Raw genomic sequence first — 19899 nt, forward strand, 5'->3', positions numbered from 1 at the left:
ATTTCAACATAAATTTAAAGATTCTGTAAAACCACTTATTCGGGGGGAGAGTTGATTTGTCAACTCAACTCAATTTTAAGGAACGGTAGTGGATATTTCAATTGGACATGAATTGAAGGACATGAATGAAGTCATTCATTGGTACTCTCTTGTGTAATAGCCAATTTAGGATTGGCTCTTTTTCAGCTTATTGTTTTTTCATTGGTTCTTTTTACCATTCAGCACAGAAATTGGCCCGTTTCATAGCTGAATGTCAGAGTGTGTATTGATGCTAGTACACGCCAATTTACAATGAAAGAATTTAAGATGTGGAGTACCTTCAAGTTCTTTTTTTTACCCAATATAAGAATGTATAAAGTAAGTGTGCATTTTTTGATGAGCTATTGAATAAATGCCCCTGAGTAAAGAAGAGTTGAAATGTGCAGCATGTCAGGCCATTTTAAGTTTGCAGCTGGAAGCACACAATGAAAACTTCTCTGCATTGAAGGACGGAGTTTTTTTTTTTTGTGTTCTGTGGGGAATTTTGCAAAGATAACGTCCTAGAGGTTCCTCACATTTTATCATGTGGATTAAAGTGTGATTAGGATATGTTGAAAAGTTCTTTAGGTTTTAGATCACATAAGTGCACATTTCACATGTTTTGAGAAAAACAAATTATCAACAGAGACCTATGATTAAAAATGGTGAGCATATCTTATGCTAAGAGTTCCTTCTGAAACTGAATACAGAACAGCAGTTTAGCAAATAGACAAAGCTCCATATTATGAGGGTCTTATGAATTCAAAACTACCTTTGGAAAAATATAGTTTTTGTGGGAAAAATTTCCATAAATTTAAAATATTCCAAAAGATGTGCATGTTCTTTTACTTTGATTTTTGATTCCAGACATTTTGTGAAGACATGTGTTGCAGATGCTAGCCCAAATGGAAGAATGCAATACTGAGATGGTGGTTTCCTACTACAAAATGGAGATATTTCCTGTGAACTGGAAAAATCTCTATGTGAGTATAAACATCTTTTAGATCATGACAGTAGCACCAGTTCCCTTTTTTAAGAAAGGTGATTAAGGTGCTCATGGAAACCATCTTGACCTTTTTTCTTTTGATGAATTTGTTCAATGCCCTTGCTCTTAGGTCTAGGAAGGGACAGAGTCCCCTGGTTTTCTTTGGAATTAAGAAATACTTGACATAAAATCCCCATCCTCTTTGAATTTATGGAACAAGCTTGACCACTTTGGCCATCAAGAGGAAAGAGAGCTCCATTTGAAGGAGTTCCTGGCGAGGTGATTGATTCCAGATGGGTCTTGGGGCTAGTTTGGGGGAAGAGCCAATAGGTTCAATTTGTATCCTCTTTTGATGGTGCCGAGGACCCACACATCTGAGGTTATATTGTGCCACCAGCCTACAAAATAAACCGTAGACTGCCCCGTTTGGAAGGTTCTCTGCCACGGGTACTGGGATCCTGGCTATGCTCTCTGCAGTCCAGACTAAACAGTGTCTCAGGTGTTGACGGGGATGCTGTTTGGGGCTTAGGCACCTTCTGCTGCCTTGGACAGGTGCGATAGCCTACTGCAAGTGGGACTCAAGGGGCAGAGGATAATGCCTCCTCAGGCAGAAGAAGTGTTTCCTCTGTCCTAATCTCAAGTACATCCTAGAAGTTGGGGTTGAGCCTGGAATAACCATGGAGAGCTGCTGTAGTGTTCAATAGGGATCCTGGATCTATGCCACCACATCCTTAACCCTATCTCTGAAGAGATTCTCTTCAGTGTATGGCATGTTAGCAAGCATGTCTTGCACTTCCATGCAGATATCCGAGGCCCGCACCAGATAAGTCTGTATGCCCCGGACGCTTATGGCAGAGATTCTTGATGCTGCTCTGACAACATTGTAGGTTGAATAGACACCAGTGACTGGAGGGGATTTTCCTGCTTTTGAGAAAGTTGTTTTGACACCTCCCTGCACCTGCTTCATGATGTTCCATATATAATGGGTCAAGAAGAGCTGGTAGGCTGCTATATAGGAAATCAGCATATTACCTGAAAAACCTTTCTCCCAATGGTATCCATGGCCCTAGAATTCCTTCCCAGGGCCACAAAAGAGTGAGTCCTAATGTGCTTGGCCTTTTTGAGAGCAGATTTGATGACCACAGATTGGTGCAGCAACTGACTCTTTTCAAATCTGGGAGATTTTTGGACAAGATAAACTGTGTCCACCTTTTTATTGATGGGATCTACTATGAGGGGGTTCTCCCACATTTTCATCAGTACCTCCTGTAGGATCTTGTAAACTGGTACTGCCACGATTTCCTTAGGGGGCTCCACAAGCTGGAAGATCTCCAGTATCTTGTTTCTTGACTCTTCCTCCATTTTCAACATAAATGGAATGGTCTCAGCCAACTACCAGGAGTGGTGGAGAATGGTGTGTGTGTCCCACCACTTAGTGGGGTTTTTGGCAGACACTGGACCATTTCTGCTTCCGGAATTGTGCATCAATAGAGATCAATGCCAATGCTTCTTCAGCTTCCCTTTATGCTCGGCATGGGTCTTCCGTGATGCCAAAGTCGAAGAGGTAGAACTTGATGCCCTTTTTGAATGAGGAATCAAATGATGGTCTGTGTCTGGGTTCCCTACTGGCCACTCACATTGAAGGAACTGATGGCTTCCGTGATGCCAGTTGTTCTCCTTCCGTTAGTGCGATGCCAATTGTTCTCCTTCCATTAGTGCAGCTCCAGGGTCTTTCGATGTTTCTGATGGATCAGATCTCTGGTGACTGAACATATGTTCCATGAGATCCAATTGGGACCACTTTCCCTTGGGGTCATTTCTCCACACTTGCGGCACCTCCAGAAGTCATGAAATGCCCCAAGCACAGGACAAATCTATCATGGGGTTATGTGATAGACATCATTCTGCCACATTGAGGGCACTGCTAGAAACCTGCAAGATATCTTTGAGTGAAATGAAAGGTAAGCAAAATTGAGCTTGATGGCAGTGGAGGGTTGATGGTTGGTGGGTGCCAATGCCCCCACTGCCCTGGGGAACAGTAGCAAATGGAAACTTAAGAAAAATTCCAAAAAACCTTAGCTAAGGAACTACAAGGGATGAGGCCATGAAATCTTACAACGAGCAGTCAAAGCTGAAGAAAAATATGCATGAAAAACCATCAAAACATTTCAGAAAAAGAGAAGAGGTTTGAAGCAAGACCTATGGGCTGCGAGGAAAAAGAAAGACTGAAGGGACCCCACATGGATGCATGGGCATACACAGTGAAACTCACTCAAAGTTCTAGAAACTTTGACATAGTTTTTCTGTGCCCGGGCGCCATCGGATGATGTCACCTAAGAGTGAGGACTGTCATTCTGCTTGTCTGTAGAAAATATTTGTTATGAAAATTTTCTTGAAAACCAAAATGTTTTTGTATCATCATGTGTGCACTGTTTAGTAGCCACAAGCAACACCTGCATTACAAATATTACTTAAATAATAAATAAAACTCCAAAGTGCTGTAATACGTTTTCTAAATTAAAACTGTATTTAGATGCTTTTTACTTCTCAAAGCACTGACAACCTGCAGATCATGTAATGGGTTTTTCACATTGCTTACTTACATGCAAATAATTGGTAAAGTTAGCAGGCTTTATAAACAATTGGTATGCCAAGAGCATAGAGATTTTACAAGGCTACATAATTTGATTTTACATCATACAACTAAGGTTTCATGTTATATACCTTCTTTAAAATATATCAAGAGCAGAGAGATTTTACAAGGCTACGTAATTTGATTTTACATTATACAACTAAGGTTTCATGTTATATACCTACATTAAAAAGTATTTTGCTTATTTTGAGAAATATTCAACATGAGCTATCAGTTGTTAGTTCTCAACTATGCTGACTTCCTATTGATCCAAAGCAAATTTTCCACACATCAAAAACATATAGGCCTGGATTCACCATTCTATCACACCATTCTATCGGCAGCCATCGCCCCACTCCGGTGTTATCGCTGCCGGCTTTTGCACCCTATAGCGCCACCGTGAAAGGTGGTGCTATTGGGCTCGCTACTGGCGACGATAACATGTCTTACCTTATCACCGCCAGCGAAGAAATCGTGGAGTCCGCCCCAACGTCGCCCTGACTCCTCCCCTCGCCGCCCCGACTCCGCCCCTAGCAAGCTATCGCACGCGAAAAGGGACTTTTCGCGTGCGATAGTGGCTTATCACACGCAATAAGCCTTACAAAATGACCCCCATTTCCGCAGGTAAAATAATGCTTCATCTGCAAAAAATGGGCTTTTTGAAAATTGTCCACCCTATTTGCAGCGAAAAGTATGCACATGGGGCCTCTAAGTGGGTATTTTTACTCACAGTAGGGTGAGGTGTTCCTGGAGGTAGGATTTAGAACTATAAGCTCTTTTGAAATTTCAAATATATGCATATAGTTTTTGTTGTGAGAATTATCCACACAAATTAGCAAGTGTAAATGTGTGCAGGCAGTTTTCCTGTGACACTTTTCAAAGCTGATGTATGTGCATAATTTCAGATTGAAAATTAGTCCTGAGCCTGTGGGTAAATATACCTGCACTTATGTGGAGGGTCTTAACATTAACCCTATAATATTGTCCTTTGTTACCTCATATATCATGATGGCCAATAAAAATTTTCTTATACTAACTGCTCACCCATTAACAGCATACATAATAATGGATTTGAATAATTCTATTAATTCACAAGCTGTCAACAAAACATTAGTAAATATATATATATATTTTATAAAACATTCTATTTATATAACTTTCTTCTTTATCTATATCAGTAAATAGCAGACAACTTTCAAAAACACTTTGGCACATTAATAAACAACCAGCAGCTTTCACATAAATATTTATACAGTAGAATTAATAGCAAAGAGCTTTCATGATGTCTTTCCTGTCAAATAAGCAACTTTCTTGCAAAAAAAAAACAAAACAAAACCTTTCTACATAATGGGGTAGATTTTAAAAGAAGCGCGATCAGCCTACTTTTGCTTGCGCATCAGACTCAAGCAAAAGTACGCTGGATTTTAGTAGATACGCGCGGAGCCGCGCGTATCCACTAAAATCCTGGATCGGCGCGCGCAAGGCTATCGATTTTGTATAGCCTGCGCGCGCCGAGCCGCGCTGCCTCCCCCCGTTCCCTCCAAGGCCGCTCCGAAATCGGAGCGGCCTTGGAGGGAACTTTCCTTTGCCCTCCCCTCACCTTCCCCTCCCTTCCCCTACCTAACCCACCCGCCCGGCCCTGTCTAGACCCCCCCCCTTACCTTTGTCGGGGGATTTACGCCTCCCGGAGGGAGACGTAAATCCCCGCGCGCCAGCGGGCCTGCTGCGCACCGGGCCGCGACCTGGGGGCGGGTACGGAGGGCGCGGCCACGCCCCCGGGCCGTAGCCACGCCCCGTACCCGCCCCCAAAACGCTGCCGACACGCCCCCGGAACGCCGCGACGACCGGGCCCGCCCCCCGACACGCCCCCGACACGCCCCCCTCCGAGAACCCCGGGACTTACGCGAGTCCCGGGGCTCTGCGCGCGCCGGGAGGCCTATGTAAAATAGGCTTCCCGGCGCGCAGGGCCCTGCTCGCGTAAATCCGCCCGGTTTTGGGCGGATTTACGCGAGCAGGGCTCTGAAAATCCGCCCCAATGTTTAGGATTACTTAAAAAAAAAAAAAAAAAAAAAGTAACTGAACTTTCATAAACTCAAGAGTCAAAAATATAAAGCAAGCAGGAACTGACTGAAGATAATTCTTTCCTTTCATTTGTCATTGATGACTTTTCATAATTCATTTGCATTATCAGTTTCAGAACATTTGAAATGAACTACAATATTTTCACTTAATTAGTTTTAAAGTAAAATGAATTGTCAGTTAAAATGTGCCATAAAACTGATCCTGTATAAGTTTACACAAAAAAACCCCAAACCAGTTGCTCTAAATATATCTATATATATCTATTTCTAAATACTGTATATATGGATACATAGAATTTCTCAGGTTTTGTTGATAAATTCCTCCTTAAAACAGAGTTTTGCACATATTTATAAAATTTTAAGTTTAATAAAAAACCATCAGTCTGTTCTGATCTCTGCTTTAATTTATAAGCACTTTGCTTTGTTTTCCAAGGAAATACTGAAACATACAAGAAAAATGTGCTACGCCAGAACAAGGAAATTATTAATTTAAAATTTTACTTTCAGTGCCAGCCCTTCAAATTTATCAAGGATACAGAATCATGCTAGAAAGATCATCATATTTATACAGATTGCTGTAGACTTCAGTGGCAAAATATATAAATACCTCTGAATTACCATGAATATTTACTGGCATTGCTGCAGATCAACAGCAGTTTTACACCAAGTACACTAGTTTACTAGCATGAACTATATGACTAGATTAGTGCATTCAAATTACACTGCACATTATTTAAAACAATTTTGTGTTTTTAAGTCGTTATTGATAAATGCATGAAATGTTTCCAAAGGCACAAGAAATTCAGAAAGTTTTATTGAAACCTGGCACTTTCTTAACTTGTCAAAAGTCTGTTACACTAAAAGAAAAATCCCCAGAAAGGCTCAGCCATACTAAACTTTTTTTTCAATTGACACAAAATTGTAAAAACTGTTAGTATGACTGGTCATAAATCTGTTCGATCTGCTGGACTCCTATAAATGTTTCCTCAGGTTAGCAGAATCCCAGGTTCTGTGAGTGTTAATATATGTTCACTAGAATAATGACACTTATTAAGGATGCAATATTACAATATATGCAAAAATTATCTTATTCCTTGGGTTTGCAAGGTCATACAGTGTTGTAGTAAGTCAGCCACCTTTAATAAATATCATAATAGTGTGGTTATTTTGGAGATCCAACATATAACCCTGGAAACGTTATGTTTTGTTTTTTACATATTTGCAAGAGATACAGTAAGTGCTAGCTACATATTTGTCCTGCATAACTAGGCCTGAATAACAGCAGGGCTTCAATAATTTTCTGGAACTTGTAGTATTAGCTCTTAGAATTTACCTTGAATGTTTAAAACCACAGTTTTCCAAATAAACTTGAGTTCATATTTTTTTCTGTGAGGTCACAGATGGAAATAACTTTTCTTTCTGCCTAAATCTCACAAAAATTGACTTGTTCAATTGTAATTGTAATCAACATGGTAAACAGTTAACATTTGGTTCAGCTGACATTAGGATTCCTTCTTAATATTCTCTACTCCAGTCTAAAAGTTGCACTGTATCTTTTTTCTGCCACTGTACAGTATCCAAGGTTATGACAGCCTTTGCATTTGCCCAGTATATGGGAAGATGGTAAAGGCTGAAGTTTGAAACTAAAATCTCCTTTGTAAAGAACATGTCATAGCCTGGTTTTAAATCATAATTTATATGATTTAGTGGCTAATCTGTAAAATCATAGCTAGTTATGTTCTGAACATCTAAAACCAGTAGCAATCAAGACAATACTAATACTTTATATGGATAAATCACACATTTCCTTTTATCCTTTGAAATCAAAGTTGATGCATAAAAGTTTGACAGTCTGAAGTATAAGTATGGACTGGTTATAAGAAGTAAATTGACACTTGGCTTCTGCTATCAGAATATCAAATTGCTGCAAAACCTGCTTTTATAATTCCAGCAATACTGCATTAGATGCATCCTATCAGATGTTTATGAAAAGGAGTTGCCTTATCTCACCTACCAATACTGAGAATTCCAGTTTCTTATTTTAACAGCATTTTTGTTAACTGAAATACTCTTTGTACAATACCTAAATGTTATTAAGTTTGTTTTATGTTTCAAGCAATGGTATGGAGAGATTCAGTCAGGTGTACTGTAGTACTGTTTTCTTCTGTGCACATCCACACGGCAATAAACAGATAGCTGGCAGATGAGGTTTGATATCTGGGAGAATAGCTCTTCCTTCCACCAACAGCTTTTCACTTAACTAGAAAAGAAAGCAGAAAACAGAGAAAACTACACTAATTCATGCTGAGGATGTTATATATATTTTAGATAAAAATACTAAGCAATATATTTATCTCTCTTCAGTTGTTATAGTTTAAATTCTGCCCTGTCTTCCATTTTCCCATGTTTTACGCTCCCTGTTTAATGTAACTTTACTTTCTACCTAGATGTTAATGGGTTTCCCCCTGTTATATTGTAAACCGGTACGATAAGACCTGGTCTTGAGTATCGGTATAGTAAAAGAAGTTAAATAAAAATAAATAAACAATATTATAACCTGTAAAGATAACTGCTGCAAATCATGTAGTTTAAAAAACACTTAAAGTGGATAAAGTTCTTTAAATTTTTGCTCTACATTCTACAAGCATTCAATGTCAGTGTGAAAATAGCTAAATCCAGAAAGCAGAAATAAATACATAACTTATTTTTTTATTTGGAAATTGTAATTTACTATAATGGCAAAAAATGATGAGCTCACACTACTATTTTAAGTCCTCATACTCACTGATGCTTTAATTAGGAGATAATGTGAAGAGAAAACAGATTATAGCAAGTTAATAGTAAACTGCAGCAAACGTAAATGCGAAACAAAATTCTTGTTCAACTGAAGTATTCATTTTCAAAATAGTATAATATTATTCAGCAACAATAGGTTACTTTTCTTGACCCAGTAGTTTCCTCTAAGAAAACATTTGGAGCAAAACCAGAATTCCAAGGCAGCTTAAACCCATCACATGAATCCAGGTAAGTTTACAGCTGTTGCCACATTAGAGTGTGGTTTTCCTTGATCAGATCCAAACCTTCAAAATTGGGAACTGCCTAAGGTTTGACACATTTCTGTTTCAGTATGTGCTTAAAGTATTTCCAGCACTTTGTGATATTCAAACCAGTACAGCACTTGAGGAAGGAACCTTTATCTTACATTGACGCACTGAAGCAGTTAAGGACTGCTTTGACAAATCTAGATTGCAAGCAGAATTATTTTTTGGGCTACCTTGGTCTTTCCTAATCTGGTTTCAGTGCCAGCATAGAGATGGCTCATTTTTCTAGACCAGGTAATGATGGATCATTTCTTAACAGGTGACAACTTCGAATAATTCTGCCTCCACCACTGTCATGACTTTTCCTAAAGCATTAGTAATAGCCTTCATGATGGATTCAGATCTTCAGAGGGATAAACGTGTTAGGCAGGTGGCACCTTATAGACTAACCAATTTATTGAAGCATGAGCTTTTGAGGACAGAGTCCACTTCATCAGATGCAGTTTTCTCTTATTATGTCCCACCCGCCTCCCTCTACAAACTGAATCACAGCAGCAACATTACTCAGCAAAGGAGGGCTGTAGTTGCCTTGTGAATCCGGTTGCATGCACACGCTATCCTATACATAAGTGTCACTACTGAGTGATGACTTGGATTTCCAGCTTTAAGGACTGAATGTTGCCATCACAGAATCCCAGCCCTTGCCAGCCAGATGAACAGAACTTAATTTCAGGTATTTAAACCAAGGCTCTCCCACATAGCTTTATTCAGGGTTTCTTTTTTACTCTTGCTTCCATTACATACATAGAAACATAGAAATGACGGCAGAAGAAGACCAAATGGTCCATCCAGTCTGCCCAGCAAGCTTTCACTTTTTCTTTTCCCCCATACTTATCTGTTACTCTTGTCCCTTGTAAATGACTTTTTTGTTCTATTTCCCTTCCACCCCTGCCATTGATCTATTTCCCTTCTTATCCCTTAATAAAGCTGTGAGTGTTAGGATTTGGCCGAGGTGAGAGATGATACTGCCCAGGGGAGGAGCCCCACTGAGCCTCACCGTTGGGAGGCGGAGTCTAGGCTGCGGGATGGTATATAGCAGAGGTAGAGAAGGAGAAGGAGAGGGTGACCCCAGGAGGCGGGCCATGGAGTGACAGCGCAGATGCTGACGTCAGACTCAGCTCTGATGACAGGAGTCAGTCAATAGATGCAGTACTACCCGAGGAACAGGGGATGCTGAGCGATAGTTACAATCACTGAAGTTACACGGGGTCCAGAGAGATGGTACACAAGAGGGTTCCTTGGTGGGAAATCACGGCACGGGTCTGCAGAGAGGGCTCCTCTAGCGATATCCTGGCAATGGTCCACAGAGCGGGGTACACCGGAGAGGATCCCAATGTAGATATCACAGCAATGGTCCGCAGTGTGGTTACTCACAGCGACAGAAGACAAGGGAGTAATTACGTAGAAAGCCTTGGGAAGCGAGATAGGCAGGAGTTCGGGTGAAAGGCCCTCCGAGGAGTGGATAGTCGAGAGATGAGGAAGGCCCCCAGAGGAGCGGGTACCTGGTAGTCTCACACCACGGAAGCAGGAACCAGAACAAGCGCTGAAGCAAGAGTAGGTGGATTCAGCAAGATGAACTCGTTGCCAAGTTGTGGGCTGTCTGGGCCGGCGAGCTTAAATATCGAAGATGAGTGACATCTGATGGGGATGCCCCCGATGTTCCCATCATGACGTGGTTAAAGCAGGTCGGGGAGTGCATGCGCACCTAGGGAACCCCGAGGGTAAGATGGCGGTCGGCAGTGTCCATGCTGCTCAGGTGGGTCTGGGAATGGAGGTTCGAAGGCTGGTGTTAGCTGGCAGAGGCTGAGAGTTCACTCAATGGAGCCAAAGCAGTAAAGAAAAAGAGGTGAGCAACATATAGAAACATAGAAATGACGGCAGAAGACCAAATGGTCCATCCAGGCTGCCCAGCAAGCTTTCACACTTTTTTTTTCATTCTTTTCTGTTACTCTTGTCCCTTTAAATAACTTTTTTGGTTCTATTTCCCTTCCACCCCCACCATCGTAGATAGCAGTGCTGGAGCTGCATCTGAGTGAAGTAAGTATCTAGCCAACTGGTTTGGGGTAGTACCCGCTGTAATAAGCAAGCTACTCCCACGCTTGTTTATCCAGCCTGTGAATTCAGTCTGTTGATTGTTTGAATATAAATCCTCCTTTCATTCCCCCTGCCGTTGAAGCAGTGAGCTGCGCTGAATATGTATTCTAAGTGAAGTATCAGGCTTGATTTAGGGTAGTAACCGCCATAACAAGCAAGCTACACCCATGCTTATTTGTTTTACCCAAACTATGTAATTCAGTCATTGTTGGTAGATGTCTGAATATTAAACATCTTTTCTTCATTCCCCCTGCCGTTGAAGCAGAGAGCTATGCTAGATATGCATTGAAAGTGAAGTATCAGGCATTTTTGGTTTGGGGTAGTAACCGCCGTAACAAGCAAGCTTCTCCCCTGCTTTTATGTGGATGCAAATCCTTTTTTCCACATTTCCTCTTGCCGTTGAAGCATAGAGCAATGTTGGAGTCGCATTAACCGTGTGTATGTTTATTGAATAAGGATATTCATCTCCAGGTAGTAGCCGTCATTCCCGAAAGCCACCCCCATGCCTCTTCTCTTCATTCACATCCTCTAGACTTTATGGATCCACAGTATTTATCCCACGCCCCTTTGAAATCCTTCACAGTTTTGATCTTCACCACTTCCTCCAGAAGGGCGTTCCAGGCATCCACCACCCTCTCCGTGAAGAAATACTTCCTGACATTGGTTCTGAGTCTTCCTCCCTGGAGTTTTAAATCGTGACCCCTGATTCTGCTGATTTTTTTGCAACGGAAAAGGTTTGGCGTTGTCTTTGGATCATTAAAACCTTTCAAGTATCTGAAAGTCTGTATCATATCACCCCTGCTCCTCCTTTCCTCCAGGGTGTACATATTTAGATTCTTCAATCTCTCCTCATAAGTCATTTGATGAAGATCCTCCACCTTTTTGGTTGCCCTTCTCTGGACCTCCTCCATCCTGTCTCTGTCCCTTCGGAGATACGGTCTCCAGAACTGAACACAGTACTCCAGGTGAGGCCTCACCAAGGACCTGTACAAGGGGATAATCACTTCCCTTTTCTTACTCGATATTCCTCTCTCTATGCAGCCCAGCATTCTTTTGGCTTTAGCTATCACCTTGTCACATTGTTTCACTGACTTCAGATCATTAGACACTATCACCCCAAGGTCTCTCTCCTGCCCTTGCACATCAGCCCTTCTCCCCCCATCTAATACAGTTTCTTTGGATTTCCACACCCCATATGCATGACTCTGTACTTCTTGGCATTGAATCTCAGCTGCCATATCTTCGACCACTCTTCCAGTTTCCTTAAATCCCATCTCATTCTCTCCACTCCTTCCGGCATGTCCACTCTGTTGCAGATCTTAGTGTCATCCGCAAAAAGACAAACCTTACCTACTATCCCGTCCGCAATGTCGCTCCCAAAGATATTGAACAACATCGACCCTTTCGGCACTCTGCTCAACACCGCTCTCTCTTCAGAGTAAGTTCCATTTACCATCACACATTGTCTTCTGTCCATCAACCAGTTTGCAATCTAGGCCACCACCTTAGCACTCACTCCTAAGTTTCTTATCTTACTCACCAGTCTCCTGTGCAGAACCGTATCAAAAGCTTTGCTGAAGTCCAAGTAGATGACATTGAGTGCTCTTCCTTGATCCAATTCCTTGGTTACCCAGTCAAAAAAGTCTATCAGATTTGTCTGACAGGATCTTCCCCTGGTGAATCCATGCTGCCTCTGGTCCAGCAATTCTTCCGACTGTAGATAGTTCACTATTCCTTCTTTTAACAGCGACTCCATTACTTTTCCCACCACAGAGGTGAGGCTAACCGGTCTATAGTTACCAGCCTCTTCTCTGATTCCACTCTTGTGAAGCGGGATCACCACTACTCTTCTCCAATCACTCGGCACCACTCCTGTGTCTAGGGGTCTATTGAACAGGTCACACAGTGGACCTGCCAGCACATCTCTGAGCTCCCTCAGTATCCTGGGATGAACCTCATCAGGCCCCATGGCTTTGTCAACTTTCAGTTTCCCCAGCTCTTCCCATACATTCTCTACTGTAAATGGAGTTACATCTACTCCATTCCCCTCTATATTCTTGTTAACTAGCGACGGTCCTTCTCCAGGGTCTTCTTTAGTGAACACAGAACTGAAGTATTCTTTTAATATTTCTGCCATTTCTTCATCTCTCTCCACACATTGATCCTTTTCACCTATCAATTTAACTATACCACTTTGAACTTTTCTCCTTTCACTGATGTATCTGAAAAATGTTTTGTCACCTCTCTTTATCTCTTTGGCAATCCTTTCTTCCGCTTGACTTTTTGCCATCTTGATTACTTTCTTTGTCTCCCTCAGTCATACCAGATATTCTTCTTTGTGCTCTTCCCTATGAGATCCTTTATATTTCTTGAACGCTGTTCTTTTAGCCTTTATTTTGTCAGCCACCTCCTTGGAGAACCAGATAGGTTTCAATTTTCTTTTGCTTTTTTTTACTTTTCTAACATATAGATTAGTTGCCTTGGTAATTGCTCCTTTTAGTTTGGTCCACTGTTGTTCCACATCTCTCTCATTCTCCCAGCCTACTAGTTCTTCCTCCAGGTACTTCCCCATTTCATCAAAGTCTGTGTTTTTGAACTGCAAAACTTGGGTCCGTGTGATTCTTTTCCATATCCTTTTTGTGATTTTAAACCATACCATTTGATGATCACTGGTGCTGAGGTGGGCACCCACCTGGACATCAGAGACATTATCTTCATTAGTGAGCACTAAATCGAGTATAGCTCCCTCTCTTGTGGGTTCCATTACCATTTGTTTGAACAAAGCTCCTTGCAGAGCATCCACTATTTCTCTACTATTGTTAGATTCTGCAGATGGGATTCTCCAGTCTACATCCAGCAAATTAAGGTCTCCAACAATCACCACTTCTCCCTTCTTTCCCATCTTTTGGATGTCTTCAACCAGATCTCTGTCAAGCTCTTCCTTTTGGTTTGGAGGCCTGTAAACCACTCCAATAAAAATGGATGTCCCATCTTTTTTTAGGTTGACCCATAGTGCTTCTTCATTGCCCCATCTTCCTTGCAGCTCAGATGCTTGGATATTGTTTCTGATATAAAGAGCCACTCCTCTCCCTTTCCTATCCTCTTTGTCCTTCCTTAACAAGTTATACCCCGGTATTGCCGTATCCCAATCGTGAGATTCCATGAACCACGTCTCCTTGACAGCAACAATGTCCAAGTCCGTCTCCACCATTAGGGCTTGCACATCTTGGATATTATTGCCCAAACTACGAGCATTTGTGCTCATTGCTTTCCAGTTTCCTTGTTCAGGTTACTGCTGTTCCTGGACTCCTTTTGTGATTTTACTTGAGTTTTATTATCCACTTCTCCCTTTCCCTTTGCATTTGTGCAAGGGAAAAGATTAGTGCCTTTAATTACAGGTTCATCCAGCACAATGAGCTTTTTCCTTTGGTTACTGATCTGGAATTCCTGTATGCATTGGATTTCTTCTTTCTTTTCAGATAACACTTCAATCTTTTTCTCAAGAACTTCTTCAGTATTTAATACAGAGAAGACTTTTTGTACTTGTTGCACTTGATACAGTGTGTGTCTCTGCATCAGAGGTTCAATTCTACCAGAGCCCTCTGTAATCTTGTTGTTTATTGAGTTCCTTAATGCCCTGTGTGAATGGGGGGGGGGGGTGGGGTAGACTTGTGGGTTGCTCAGCTGTCAAGAACGGGTCCTGTGGGCCACAGGTCTTATCCTGCCTGAGCCCACTGTAAATCTCTTTATCCTTGACTTTTGATTTTTCTGTGGTAATGGGGAATTAATTCCTGAATATTGTAAAGAGGATGAGCCTTTCTTCATTGAAGCTAATTGAGCTTAACTTCAGCCAACTCCTTTTTTCAAGGAAGAGAGTTCTGAACAAATGGGGCAAGCCCTAAGTTTCCAGATGATTTCCCTCAGCCGTCTGTGGCCGCGGAGTGTAACAGTGAGCCAATGTGCAGTAGCCCATTCCTACATTTTTTGTTATAATATATTACTTGAGCAAGACATCTGTAAACTTCTCTCAGCAGGGATCATTAAAAACAATACTGTAGCCAGAAGTAGCAATTAGGGCACGATATTCAGTGCCACTTAGCCGAATAAGTATTGAATTTGAATATTTGGCTATGTTCAAGCAACCTTCACTTAGCCTGATAACTATTTATCCAGTGGTGCAGCTGTGCCACTGAATATCCCAAACAAGTTAGAAGGTAGCAGCTGAATATCAACTCAAAGTCAGTCAAATACTTGCAGTCAAATAAATCATATAACAAATAATAACCTACTTTTCCTCAGCATTTACATGGCTCTTTGGAATGGGACTAGGTTTCATTTTCCATGGTTAAAGCAGGGTTGCTCATACCTTAAAAAGAAAATAGATGGTGCTTTGTAAGATAAGTTCCAATCAAATTATACATTCCAATATTAAAAAATTGCACATTAATTGTGGCATTCTCAACATTACAAACATGATTAATGAATGTCAGAGAAGTTTCTAAACATCTGTGCCCATTTTTTATTCTTAAAGATTATACTGGTATTACAACACATTATGGGGTCAATACTCAAACTGCTGCACTGATGTATTGGCACCAGTTTTCAAAGGAAAAGTACATGAGGACTTTTACTTAGAAAACTATGTTGACACTTGCACATGGGTTTTATGCAGGTAGAATTTTATTGGAAAAATATACATATACACTTGAAAATATATATTTGCTGCTGTATTTCCCCATAACCTAGGCATGCCCACTGGAATGCCTGCTCTCAATGCAGCTAAAAGGACTTTTAGCTGCATTGAGGGTGGGTATTTTTCAGATGACCAATTATGTGGGTAAAATGCTTTTTAACCTTAAGAAATTTCTTTCAAAATTGCCCTCTCTTATGTGATGAACTTGCTACCATGAAGCATTATGAATAATTGTGCTTTATTTTACATGCAAAGATACAGCAGAGTTGCTTACCTGTAACAGGTGTTCTCCCAACACAGCAGGATGTTAGTCCTCACAGATGGGTGACATCATCAGATGGAGACCTGTCACTGAACACTTTTGTCAAAGTTTCTAGAACTTTGACTGGCACAGTGAGCATGCCCAGCATGCCATCAACCCTGTGGCCACAAGGGGTCCCCCTTCAGTCTCGTTTCATAACAGAAAAGTACGAGCAAAAATAAAAAAACAAAATGTAGGTGAACCCAACTCCGCAAGGTGGTGGGCGGGTTTCGTGAGGACTAACATCCTGCTGTCCTGGCAGAACATCTGTTACAGCTCTGCTTTCTCTCAGGACAAGCAGGATGGTAGTCCTCACAGATGGGTGAATAGCAAGCTGCAGGCTGCTCCTGGAACACTCTGGGCCAACAGACAACCAATAACGTGCAACAAGCACAAGAGGGGTGCTGCTGGCAACAACGGGGACAGTCTAAACCTCAGAGTGGGCCCTAGGTAGGAAGAGTTGGGTTCTTACACTGGAAACAGATTACGGAGGACAGACTGGCCAAAGACGCTGTCCTGTCGACCATCCTTGTCCAGACAGTAATGGGCTGCAAAGGTGTGGAGGGAACTCCATGTTGCAGCCCTGCAGATTTCGGCAATAGGAACTGCCTGGAAATGTGCTAATGATGTTGCCATGGCCCTCGCTGAGTGCGCTTTCACTCGGCCCTCAAGCAGAAGGCCTGCTTGCTGGTAGCAGAAAGCAAAACAGTCCACCAACCAATTAGACAGGGTCTGCTTGCCCACCGCAACTCCAAGTCTATTTTTGTCAAAGGAGACAAAGAGTTGGGTGGACTGGCTGTGGGCTGCGGTGCAGTCTAAATAAAAGGTGAGAGCAGGCTTGCAGTCCAAGGTATGCAGAGCCCGCTCACCTGGATGAGAGTGTGGTCTTGGGAAAAAGGGCAATACGATGGACTGATTCAGGTGGAAGTCAGTCACTACCTTAGGCAGGAACTTAGGGTGAGTGCGCAGCACCACCCTGTTTTGGAAGAACCTCTTGTAAGGTGGATAGGTCACTAGGGTCTGCAGCTCACTAACTCTGTGAGCAGAAGTAACCGCTACGAGAAAGATGATCTTCCAGGTGAGGTGTTTGAACTCACAAGAGCACAGGGGCTCAAATGGAGGCCACATGAACCAAGCCAGCACTATGTAGAGGTCCCAGGCCACAACAGGAGGACATAGTGGAGGCTTCAATTGAAGTAAGCCTCTCATGAAGCGCCCCACAAAGGGTTGCACTGAGATCAGAGTGTTGCCCACTCCTCAGTGGTAGGCACTGATGGCACTCTGATGTACCTGGATTGAGGTAGTCTGAAGTCCAAATTCCGAAAAGCACTAGAGGTAGCCCAAAAGCTTAGGAGTAGGGCAAGAGAAAGGGTCAAGATCCTCCTCTGTGCACCAGGACGAGAAACTCCTCCACTTCGCTTGGTATGACTTCCGTGAGGAAGGCTTACGCGAAGCTACTAGGACTTGCGAGACATTATCAGAAAGGTCGAGGGACTGTAGTATTAGCCTTTCAATATCCAGGCCATTAGGGACAGTGACCGGAGGTTCGGGTGGTGTAGTCTGCCCTGATCCTGCGTGATGAGGTCGGACGAGGCTTCCAGGCAAATGGGCTCCTGAATAGAGAGGTCGTGGAGAATGAGAAACCAGATCTAACACAGCCAATGCGGGGCTATGAAGATCATGGAGCCTCTGTCCTGCTGCAGCTTCATGAGAGTCTTGCTTATTAGCGGAATCGGAGGGTACGCATATAGGAGACCCATACTCCAGGAATGGGCGAAGACATCCACAGCTGGTCCCTTTCTGTCCCCATGCAGGGAGCAGAATCAGTCCACCTGGTGGTTCTGCGAGGACGCAAAGAGATCCATGTCCAGCTGACCCCACCGGCGGAAGATCCTGTCTGCTATACAGGAGTTCAGGGACTACTTGTGGGGTTGGAATGTCTGGCTGAGGCGATCTGCTACCACATTCTTGGTGCTTGCCAGGTAGATGGCCCTCAGATGCATGGAATGAGATAGGGCCCAGGCCCAAATCTGCACCACCTCTTGGCAGAGGAGATAAGAGCCTGTGCTCCCCTGTTTGTTCATGTACCACATGGCCACTTGGTTGTCCGTCTGGATCAAGATGACCTTGTTGGACAGGCAGTCTGGAATATGTAGAGTGCATACCGCATCACCCGGAGTTCCAGGAAGTTTATCTGGCAGCTACCTTAGCTTTACCTCTTGTGTGTGGAGGCCGTTGACATGGGCCCCTCAGCCTAGGTTGGAGGCATCTGTAGTCAAGGTCACCTGAGCAGCTGGGAGCTGAAAGGGAAGTTCCTTGCTTAAGTTGGATTCTTGCGTCCACCTGGCGAGGGAGAGCTGGAGTGGCTTGGTTATCTGGACCAGTGTGGAGAGTTTCTGAGTGGCTTCGTGCCACTGAGTCCTCAGGGTCCATTGTGTGACCCTCATGGCTAGGTGGGCCATTGGGGTGACATGCACCGAAAATGCCATGTGACCCAGCAACTTCAGGAGCAGGTGGGCCATGGCCGTCCACCGGTGACTCATGGATCTGGCCAGCCCGGCCAGGGTGGTTATGTGTTCACTGGGAAGGAACGCCTTGGCCACCGTGGTGTCCAGGTCTGCCCCGATGAAGTTCAGTCATTGGGACGGAGTCAGCTGGGATTTCGGGTAGTTCACAAGGAACCCCAGTGACTGGAGGAGGCTCAACGTCACTTTCAGGGACTGAAGGGCTCCCTGTTTTGAAGAACTCTTGATGAGCCTGTGATGGGAGCACAGGCACCCCGTTCCAGCGCAAATGTTCTCCCTCCACTGCCAGGCACTTTGTGGTGCGGAGGCTAAAGGGGAGAACCCCTTCGGTCTAGCGATGAGTTGGAAAAATGGTAATGTGCGCGTAGGCGTCCTGTAGATCCAGAGAGCAGAGCCATTCCCCTTGATGCAGAAGTGGAAGTAGAGTACCCAAGGATACCATTCTGAACCGTTCTCTGCAGAGGAACCTGTTTAAGGCCCGGAGATCGAGGGTGGGATGCAGGTCGCCTATTCTCTTTGGGATGAGAAAATACCAGGAGTAGAACCTCGTCCCTGCTGAGCCTGGGGAACCAATTCCATGGCTCTGGACTGTAGCAGGAGCAAGAGTTCCAACTTGAGGGTAGATGCGTGTTCTACGAGGCTCCACACCAGGGAGGATGGGGAGTCTGGAGGAACACTGAGGAGATTCAGGAGGTAACCTTGTGCTATGATGGACAATACCCATCGGTCGGTGGTAATTGGGAGCCAGTTGCTGACGAATTGGCAGAGACAACCCCCCCCCCCCCCCACACACACACACAGGTGGGTTGGACGGTACAGGTAAAGGGGGCATGTTTCTTCTCTCTGTATGCCAGTTAAAAGCCAGCTGCAGGGCTAGGCTGTGGGGCTGGCTGAACTCTAGGCACTCTTTGTTGGCGAGGATAGCCTCTTTGGGAGGACCGAGCTGTACGAGCAAGGGAGGCCGGAGGGAAGTATCTCTGTTGCCTGTAAAACTGCTTCCTGGTATCCCTACGTGGCCCTCTTCGGGTCGCCGAAGAGGTGGTAGTTAACTGACATAGGGTCTCATGGTGGTCCTTGAGTTGAGCCACTGCATCCCGGATTTTGTCCCCAAACAGATTTCCTCCAGTATAGGGGTGGTCGGCCAATTTCTCTTGAACCTCCGGGCGAAGGTTGGAGGCTTTTAGCCAGACCCAGTGTCTGGCACTAATGCCTGCTGCTTAGATTCTTGAAGCTGTCTCAAAAACATCATAGGCTGCTCTCACGTCATGTTTCCCGGCTTCCAGTCCTTTCTGGAAGATGGATTCTAGACGCTCCTGGAAATGTTGTAGTAGGATCTCAATGAACTGCTGAACCTGTTTCCAGAGATTCTTGTTGCACTGGTTCATGTACAACTGGTATGCCGCTATGCGAGCGATAAGCTTGGATCCCTGGAAAACCCTTCGACCCAGGGCATCTAAGGCTCTATGGTC

General features: G+C 43.5%; 1 protein-coding gene across 1 annotated transcript in view; it reads right to left on the minus strand.

Moving 5' to 3' along the window:
• Window positions 1-5953: 5953 nt before the first annotated feature.
• The window catches only part of ZDHHC2 (zinc finger DHHC-type containing 2), a 355423-nt gene continuing 341477 nt past the window's right edge, over window positions 5954-19899 (minus strand). The window contains exons 12-13 of the mRNA XM_029587150.1: window positions 15201-15277; window positions 5954-7976 (exon numbers count right to left, since the gene is read on the minus strand). Coding sequence (XP_029443010.1) covers window positions 15237-15277 — 41 coding nt within the window. The 3' untranslated portion in view covers window positions 5954-7976; window positions 15201-15236. The remainder of the gene's footprint in view (window positions 7977-15200; window positions 15278-19899) is intronic.

This window comes from Rhinatrema bivittatum, chromosome 1 (assembly GCF_901001135.1).
Source record: "Rhinatrema bivittatum chromosome 1, aRhiBiv1.1, whole genome shotgun sequence".
NCBI lineage: Eukaryota > Metazoa > Chordata > Amphibia > Gymnophiona > Rhinatrematidae > Rhinatrema > Rhinatrema bivittatum.